Source organism: Mastomys coucha, unplaced genomic scaffold (genome assembly GCF_008632895.1).
Source record: "Mastomys coucha isolate ucsf_1 unplaced genomic scaffold, UCSF_Mcou_1 pScaffold16, whole genome shotgun sequence".
Classification (NCBI taxonomy): Eukaryota; Metazoa; Chordata; class Mammalia; order Rodentia; family Muridae; genus Mastomys; species Mastomys coucha.
The window spans coordinates 15,168,824-15,178,696 of NW_022196898.1; the positions used below are offsets into that span (position 1 = coordinate 15,168,824).

Here is a 9,873-nt window from a genome sequence, read left to right on the forward strand (position 1 = left end):
AAAAAAAAAAAAAAAAAGATAGGCGCCTGAGAATATACCAGTGAAAATACAGAGAGAAAGAAAAAGAGAGAGAGAGAGAATGCATGAGAGAGTACAAGGGAGAAAAGAGAGAGGGAGAGAAAGAAAGGAGAGAAAAGACAAAGCTGAGTGGGTAGAGAGCTAGGGGGGGATCTGGGAGGACTTGTGGGAGGGGAAAAATGATAAACATATATTATATAAAAAATAAATTAAAAATACACACATACACCAGTGTCTGAGGTAAACTGTGTCACTACACAATGACACCCATTTCTTCTGGCTCATGTTCCTCCCCCTGTTGACACTAAGACAGGGTTGGTGAGAGATTGAGAAATAGGGCTACAAAGAGGCCCTTGGCTCCTGCCACACTGAAAGATGATACTACAAGGGCAGCTTCCCCTGGAAACTTTTCAACAGCCATGAAAATTGTTCTTCTCATGCTGTGAAGTCTGTGAAAGGTCATGGCCACCCAAAAAACAAATGCACTGGCACTGCCCATTAGAACGTAATGGGAACTACTTATTTCTTTTCAAATTTGCCAGTGGCCATATTAAGAAAGAAAAAAACAGGAGCTGGGGTGATGGCTCAGTGGCTAAGCGTGTTCACTGCTCTTCCAGAGAACCAGAGTTTGATTCCCCACACTCATGTCCAGTGGCTCAAAACCTTCTGCGACTTCAATTCCAGGGGACCCAACACCCTTTTCTGGCCTCCACGGGTACCTGAAGACATATGTGACATACATTCATACAAATGCACACACATATGCACCTAAAAAAAACACTTTTAAAAAACTTTAAAATAAAGCACAGAAATAAAATTCATGTTAATAATCCATTTTACTTAACACAATCTACCCAAATTATCATTTCAATGTATAATATAAAAAATTACTTAGGTCTATTTTTCAGCCTGTTTTTTTTTAAAAAAAAAAAAAAAAAGCATGTATTTTGCTTCTGGAGCACCTTCAGCCTGAACATGGGATCAGTGTTCACACACGATTAATGACCCCCACATTGTATACAGAAACACTCAAACGAGCAGACAGTCGGGGCACCATGCTGCATTAAGTGGACTTCACAGTCATTGTCTTACCTGCCTTGACCCTTAGGCTTTGAACAATCCTGTGAGGTGTGGCGTGCTCTGAGGAACCTTGTCTTACAAATGTCACTAGGTGATTTACTAGAATTGGCATGGCAATTGAGAAAGGAATGAAATAGGTGTTAACTCCAGGTTGGGGGGGGGGGTGCTAGTAAGAAACAGCAGCAAATAATTGCAAAACACAGAAAAAAAAACCAACAACAACAACAGATACATTGACCCAGAGAGAGAAAAACAGCCAGTGGCAAGGTCTGGGCAAATAGTAATAGAATATTTGCCAATAGCGTGGCTCTGCTAAAGTTAGAAGTTAAAAAATTACAGCAAACAGTACTAGAAAACTGAAAACGAAGGTTGGAGAGATGGCTCATTGGGTAAAGCCACTTAATACCAAGGCTAATGACCTGGTTGATGTCCAGAAGCCGCGGAGTAGAACGGACTCCTAGAGTTGCTCTCTGGCTGCTGTATGTACAAGTGAACGCCCTCACACTGAGTAAGTGAACAGGGAAGGTGGCTTATCATACACCCAAGGGACTTTAGGGGCACACCTTAATGCTTTCTTTAGGAGAGTTAAAGAGCAAGTTTAATGCAGTATCTGCAGCTTCAGCAAAAACAGCAAAATGTGATCATAGACAAGTCACCTGGCCTGATTTCTCATGTGTAGTGGATATAATCTATACCTTATAAGCTTGAACTAAAACAAAATTGTATATGTAAAGACTCAGTATATGTAAGTTCAGGAAGTGGTAAGGATGGTGATATTGACAAAGGATATATTGTGTAGAACTAGACAAACTGGGCTTGAGGTTTTCTTAACACACAAGGAAAATAGATTCTACTACTGTAAATAAGATTTTAGGTAGTAACATGAATTGAGTGCACTCAGACTTCCATGTCCATAAAGTCAACCAACAATTTACATTGCAAGTAATACAGACATATTTTAAGAATATAGGAGAATGTATATGCAAATGCCAAGACATTTTTATAAAACAGAGTAGAGTGCTCCTGCATTGGGGGAAGGTAGAACTGATCCCCCACGAGTACCAAGAAGATTGCATTTCTGCCATTTCTACAAGAAATGGCAGAACATTTTCTTCCTCGCCGGGTGTTAGATATTGATGACACACCCTTTGCACAGAGCTTAGGTTTAAACTGATACATGCTGGCTTTTTCTCCCATTCCTTTCTAAACTACGCCCTCGATCACTGTGGTTCATGATCCCTTTGGGGCCAAATGATCCTTTCACAGAGGTCAAATATTTGATATCCTTGCATGTCATGTATTTATTTACATTATATTTCATAACAGTAGCAAAATTAAAGTTATGAAGTAGCAACAAAATAATTTTTTTTGTTTTGTTTTTTGTTTTTTTTGAGACAGGGTTTCTCTGAGTAGCCCTGGCTCTCCTGGAACTCACTCTGTAGACCAGACTGGCCTCGAATTCAGAAATCCGCCTGCCTCTGCCTCCCAAGTGCTGTGACTAAAGGCGTGCACCACCACGGCCCAGCTGCAACAAAATAATTTTATGGTTGGGGTTCACCATTAGGAAGGCTGAGAACCACTGCTCTAGATGGTTTTCTTTCCTGTCATCTTTTCTTCTTTCTTTACAAATAAGTAATTTTTATCCACAGAATTCGCAGGCCCAAAAAAGGAATGATTCCAAGCCTCACTGCCTTTGATCTCCAAGGGCAGGCGTGACTTGGGGAAGGGAAGCATCCAGCTGGAGACAGACTACTTGAATCTGCATGCTGTTCCCCAGTCACACACCTGCCCAGGAGCCAGCACTCACAGCTCACTGGCAGCTCACAGGCTCTATGGATGTGCTTTGCTAGGGATAGAGACCCAGCTAGACAGGCTGATTGGAAAGAATCAGCTGCAGGCAGGAGCTATGGATCCGCCAGCTCCGCAGAGTGGGTTCTCTTAGCCCTGTAGCCCTTGGAGGAATCAGCTGCTACAGCAGCAACTGCTTAGAGCTCGCTTTGAACTGGAACTCCCACTGGTTCCAAACAAGATCTTAAGTGCAAAGTGGGCTGCAATAAAGCCAAGGGAGAAGAGAAGGTGCTGACTATGACCACCTGGAAGGATTTGGTGATCCTCAGAGCCCTGGTAACAGAGGATCAGCTGACAGACAGCAGGGCCTTGAGTAAAAGGAGGCAGATGTGCAGGAGATGAAGTAATCACCCAGACCTGTTTCCCCAGCAAACATTTAATCAGTGTGTCCCAGGTGCCACGTATGGGGTAGGCTGCTGCGCAGTATCCAACTCAAGATAGCCACATCCCACAGCCTAATGGGCACTTCAAGAAAATAACATGTGAGCACAGGTTATAAAGTATAGGGCACACTGGCTAGTCTGGAACTCAGGATAGGCTTTAGGAAGAAGGCAGAAGACCATTGGGAACCTCAAAAAATGAGATGTTAACAAGGCAAAGAAAAAGTGAGGACAAAAAGAGTGCCTCCCAGGCAAAGGACCCCCAGCAAAGGAAAGCCAGGATGATCCAGATAGATCAACAAACCAGTTTTCTTGAAGCATGGAAATGAAGGCAGAGAGGCAGAATCAAAAGTAAGACCAGAGTAAGAAATACACGTTGTCTTAAAGGAAAGGGATCTTGTTAGGCACAAGTTGAAGTCAGGAAAGTGGCATTATGAAAGTTAGAGAAGCTGGAGCTAGGAGTAGGGCATCTATATTAAGGGAGGGGCAGCTGAAGCAAAAAGTAGGAAAAGCAGCGATTCCACAGAGCTCCTGAGGATTGCATGTGAACAGTGGCAGCATGGAAGAGACGAGCCAGAACGTGACCCTCCAGGTGTCTACACGGTCAAATACTATGCAGCAATGAAATGATACACTGTTACACCACAGAAGAAACTAAAAAGCATGTGGGAGCAGAGTGAAAGAAATCAAATTCAAAAGATGACAACGCTTTATTCTATTTAAATGAAATGTTCAGAAAGACAGATCTAAAAACAAATGGTGATTATCTAGGGCTGAAGTATGTTATCAATTACTGCCTGTCATAAGGTTTTTTTATCAGAGACGGGAATGTTCCACTAACTAAATTTAAAACAGTAATGGTTGCACACTAAAATTGCTAGGACTGCTAAACTGTTCGTCTTTAAGGTAATGTACACTCAAAAACAGGTTAAATTCTTTTTGATATGTAATTTCTACTTCAATAAAGCTTTCTCCTCCCCCTCCTCTTAAGAAGATAGTTTAAATTCCCAGGCCGGAAATGTAAGATGCTTGCCTCAAGATCTTGTCAGCCTGGGATGGTAACATATGCCTCTAACCCCAGGACTCAGGATGCAGAGGCAGTGTCAGCCTGGGATGGTAACACATGCCTCTAACCCCAGGACTCAGGAGGCAGAGGCAGTGTCAGATGGAATGGTAATACATGCCTCTAATCCCAGGACTCAGGAGGCAGAGGCAGTGTCAGAACCTTAAGGTCATCCTTGAGCTACATAAAATGTTCAAGGCCAGCTTGAACAAGAAAAAATGTTATCAAATAAATACGTAGAAGCCCATATCTCAAGGCAAGATCTTCTAAGTAAAAAATCTTGATGCCTAGAAAGGATGCTACAGAAGCCCTCCGGATAACTCTCCGTTATATGCTAAAGTGTAAGAACCAATGGATTAGAGAAACAGGAGGAATAACCAACTAGACCTGGAATTTAAAAGGGAAGGTAGACTCTGGAAAAAAAAAAAAAAGGGACAATTCCTAAAGGTCCCAGAATTCTAGTAGGGAGGCAAAGATGTTGACGCTGAGCCAGATAGGACTGGCAAAGCAAGGTGGGAAGGTCCAGCAGAAACACGCAGATCCATGCTCAGATGTTCATTGTAACCAGGAGGTCCCTGGGGCCTGGGCTTCCAGAACAGGGTAAGAAGGGGACTGGACTATGATGAAGGGGAGTACAGGAGCCTAAACTGGCCTTTCAGAACTTCCAAAGTTAGACAAGTGTCTAAGCAGAGGCTATTTACAGTGAAAAAGAATTAACATTCTTTGCTGACAAAGGAAAACAGGAATCAAAACCTTCAGGGAGCAGAGAAATAAATGTTTAATTAATTCAAAAGAAAAGGGAGATGGATCTAGGGCAGTTTGACCTTAGGCCCAAATAGCATACATTGTCTGCAGCTGGGCAGTATCACTGTGGGTACTACATAGGTAGAAAAATGAAGAATATTCTACCCTGGTTCTTACTTAGGGTTTTACTACTATTAACAGACCCATGACCAAGGCAACTCTCATAAGAACAACATTTAATTGAGGCTGGCTTACAGGTTCTGAGGTTCAGTCCAGTATCATCAAGGTGGGAACATGGCAGCATCCAGGCAGGCATGGTGCAGGAGGAGCTGAGAGTTCTACATCTTCATCTGAAGGCTGCTAGCAGAAGACTGGCTTCCAGGCAGCTAGGATGAGGGTCTTAAAGCCCACGCTCATTGTGACACACCTACTCTGATAGTGTCACTCCCTGGGCAGAGCATATACAAACCATCACATTGGTGGATTTAATATTTTAGATAAAGTTCAAGGAAGGTCACCTGCTGAGAGTGAATGCAAGGCTTTAGGGTAGAGATCCTGCCAACATACTTGCTCCTGCCTGTAATTCCAGCACTCCTGAGGTAAAGGAAGGAAAATCTCAGACTATATAGCAAGTTGGAGATCAGTCTGGCTCCATGAAACCCTGCCTCAAAAACAAAAACAAAAACAAAATGCAAACAGCACCAAAGGAGGGTAGAGGAAGGGATGATCAAGGGTCAAAGAGAGGTTTGTCAGACTGGCTAAAGCTCAAGAGCAAGAAAGCAAAGGAGAGGGGATGGGCATAAGAGGTGCCAGACTATGAGATTCTATGGTCCTCTCTGGTTTACTCCACTAGCCCCAAGTAGAAAACACAGGTTCGGTTTTGATGGACTTTACTAAAGGAGAGGAAGGACTGGGGCCTTGAGAGTTAGTAAAAGAGTAACTGAGATAATCAATGCAAAGGTTGATAGATGACGAAAAGCGATACCCTGTATAAGACAGAGAGGGAGCCTGGCAGAAACAAGATTCCAGACATTATTAGTTGGTGAGCAGTGTTGGTTATTTTCATAAACAATGTATTGCTATGATGAACTCTGGTAGTTGGAGCAAAATGCAAGAAAGCCAAAAGCCACAACTCTACTATTTAAATGTATGGATTCTATTAAATTTCTAAAGGATGCTTTTCTAGTTTTTAGGCCCAGAAAATAGAGTATGCTCTACCCTATACACACACACACACACACACACACACACACACACACACACACACACACGTGTACGTAAATTGTAAGCATTATCAATAATTCTGACCCAGTGCTTTGTTCTTTCCAGCATGGTGCCTGAGAAATGAGGGTGTGAGTTCTGTGCTCCTGGGATCATCCACTCCTGAACAACTCATTGAAAACCTTGGTGCCATTCAGGCAAGTACTGCAGCCCCTGCTAGCAAACTCCAGGGAATGTTACAGTGCGTTTGCAGGCAGTGATCTAGACAAGGTAGCAGGAAACACAAAGTTGTAAGAAGCACCAACACATTTACATTATACATGGAACCAGGGCCATTCTCTGCTTATTTAAGAAACAAGTTTCTCACATTCCAGCGGATCATCTGTGTGGGGCAGTGCACTCCCATGTCACACCTGGCAACTGATAGGTCTAACCATACAAGTATGTTTAACTATCCGTCTGAGATGTAATGACTACAGGAAAATACATACTGTGTGTTCATTTGTTCCTTCCATAAACTATTGCCAATATACTATGTCACACTCCAATCATCTAACAGCATCCTGTGATCCCATTCATCATACCACTTAGGTTAAGATGCATGAGAGCTATCTGTCCCCTCTGCTGTACTGTAAGCCTGAAAGTCAGAAACCTGGGGCTCTCTTCTCCACTGACTTCCCGCTTCCTACTATGTGGACCTTAGTTATTACTCCAGAAGTAACTGGAAAACAAATTCCTGTTTGGAACTTTCAGGATCACATCCCCCTTGAAAGAAAATCCAGGAGGCCTTATTCCATACTAAGATCTTATCCCCTAAGTGATGACCTGAAGGCCAGGCGCTGGATTGAGGTTGTTGCAGCAGCACCTGGGGAATATGTTGAAGATGAGCAGGGGCATCTAAGGGGTGGCGCTGGTGGTCTGTTGGGATCACCTTTCTTCAGCACTGAACACAACTCAGTCCTGAGCCTGCTCCTCTCAGCTTTGCTGAGTCCTAGGATGAGCCCACCCACTGCTTAGCCACAGCCTGCTAAAACCAGCAAAGATGTTTCCCTCTTGCTCACTGGGAACAGACTCATGGCTTCTTGGCTATCCATCTATTCCTAAAACAAGCCCTGTCATCTCTCCTCAAACCAGACAGAAGAAGGTGGAGACATGAATATTTAAAACCCCCTTTTAGAAACAGACTAGAATGGTGAATGGTAGTGCACGCCTTTAATTCCAGCAGAGATATGTAGATCTCTGTAAGTCTGAGACCAGCATGGTCCACAGATAGAGTTCCAGGACACAGGCTACACAGAAAAGCACTGGAGAGAGAGAGAGACAGAGACAGAGACAGACAGACAGATACAAAGAGAAAGAGTGAGGAAAAGAGTGGGGCGAAGGAGGGAGGAAAATAGAGGGAAACAGACCAGAATAAACTGGTATGTAGATGGTACAGATTGCCTGCCACCACCTTTCTCAGGACCGACCAGGCAGTGGAACAGTACTCCCCAGCTATTTCTAAACTCTGCCTGGCCATCATTCCTCATGGACTCTGTGGGGCCTTCCCAGGGAATACTCCATCTAATGAACCATACCATCTTCTTTCATTTTCTGTTACTGGGAACACAAGGTTACACAATGATGATGGGGTAAGGGCACAGCTTGTACCCAGAAGAATTGGAGTTCAATACAAAAATTTCAATTTCACTCATGTATGGAATACTTACTGCATCTGGCACCAAGGAGAGAGAGACAGACAGTTGGCTTACTGTGATGAGTAAGAGCAAGATTCTGTCCTAAAACTGCTGGTGGAAAAAGTGAATTAAGAAATCTATACTTTAAAAACCTGGCCTCTGAAAGCTCATTATGTACCAGATACTGACAACACCACAGGATACAAGATACTGTCCAGTCTTTAACAAGCTTACATTCTACAAGGAGACTAATAAAAATGCACAAAATTTCAGATGATGAGTTATTAAAGCAAACAGATTGTTGTACTAGAGACCAACTGAGAAAGAGGTGGGTCTACTTGACATAATAACTTTGCAAAAGCCCACTATAAGATGTTTATTCTGAGTTTTATTTGTATGCCTTGGCATAGCATGAAAGAAACCCAGAAGTACATTTTAGGAACAAAAAAAGAGTAGTACAAAGGATCTAGGCTGAAAGTGAACATGGCTTAGGCCAGACTATCATTTTCCTCATAGGTAAGGAATCCTTTACAAAGTTTAGAGGACAGATATGCTTCTATTTGAATGTTCGGGGATTCCTAAGGCTGCCTGCCCCAAGGAAAGCAGAATGCAGATGTGGCCATCACCTAGGCACTGGAAGTGGAGTGGATGAATTTGCAGATCTGGGAAGAACAGATAAAAATCTTGGCAGGAAAAGAAATGCAGGATTCCTATCATGCTAACACTATGATCCTCAATCCCAGGGGAAGTCACGCCAGGGGCAGGAATGAAGCAGCCCCCTGGATCTAAGCCATTAGAGCTGCAGGAGGCTACTGGGCAGTGAGGAAAGGACACTTTAACTCCCTAGCAAGGCTCTGGCTGGCAGCAGGATGGGATTTCTATTCTCAAAAGGCAAAGGCTAAGGATGTTACCCAGACAGCCTCATTGCTAGCTCAAGGCCTTACCTACCTTCCCTTCTCCTTCACCACCACCTAACAGTCTAGATATAGGGTGACAGAAGCCCTAGATGTGGTGAAAAGCACACTAGGAATCTGGAGAGGCCAAACATTGTTGGAACTGGCTGCAAATGTACAGAAAATGCGGAATGCTGGCTACCACAAAGGAAGGAAAGAAAGGCAATGTCTCAAGGACTATAGAAGTATGAACAATGAAATATGCTTATAGCATGGGTGCGTACACATTCTTGTATGCACATATATGCTCTGTCTCTGTCTCTCTTGTCTCTGTCTCTCTCTCTCCTCCCTGGCCCCCTCAGGATTCTAATCTCCAGCTACTAGGAATACTTCAGGACAACCCTCCCCCAAAATTTGCAGTGGTCCATGCTCCAAAGTAACCACCACCCAACTTCCAAAAAAACCTCCATCATTCTCAAAGAACTTAGTCCTTAGGCCTGGATGACCCCCAGTCCCAGAAAAACATTCCTACCCAAACCTCCCCTTAGCCCACCAAGTCCTGTAGGCGATATAACAATAAGATTGTACAACTGGATCAATCTCATTAGGTCTACCCAACAGCTTAAAGTATTGTAAAGTATCAGCTGCACTTTTAAAAGTGACTCCGCATAAAATTCTGAAAGTACAGCTCCTTTAAAAGACACTGGTCCTTTAATACTACACACATTGGAATTTCACATTCTATTCAAGTCCTTTTATGTTTTTACTATTTCTACCTGATACGTATTTTGACAGGGACTTTTTTTTTTTCATTTCACATGGCTAGCCCACTGGATCTTTCTCCCACCAAATCCAGTTTTTGAACTCTAGTCTCAGAAGTCTCCAAGGAACTGTAGCTATTTAGAACCTGAGACTCCAGAGCTAGTGGAAAACAAAACTCCTTTAACTTC

At 43.1% G+C, this 9,873-nt stretch overlaps 1 protein-coding gene and 1 long non-coding RNA gene across 6 annotated transcripts in view; one reads left to right on the forward strand and one right to left on the reverse strand.

Annotated features, from left to right (window-relative positions):
* The window catches only part of LOC116092953, a 143,763-nt gene extending 138,325 nt beyond the window's left edge, over positions 1-5,438 (reverse strand). For all 3 annotated transcript variants that reach the window (XR_004119571.1, XR_004119569.1, XR_004119568.1), the window contains exon 1: positions 5,389-5,438. This is a non-coding gene — a long non-coding RNA (uncharacterized LOC116092953). The remainder of the gene's footprint in view (positions 1-5,388) is intronic.
* Kcnab1 (potassium voltage-gated channel subfamily A member regulatory beta subunit 1) overlaps positions 1-9,873 on the forward strand; it is a 442,167-nt gene that overhangs the window by 429,165 nt on the left and 3,129 nt on the right. For all 3 annotated transcript variants that reach the window (XM_031374014.1, XM_031374015.1, XM_031374016.1), the window contains exon 13: positions 6,463-6,551. In XM_031374014.1, the coding sequence (XP_031229874.1) occupies positions 6,463-6,551 (89 nt within the window). The remainder of the gene's footprint in view (positions 1-6,462; positions 6,552-9,873) is intronic.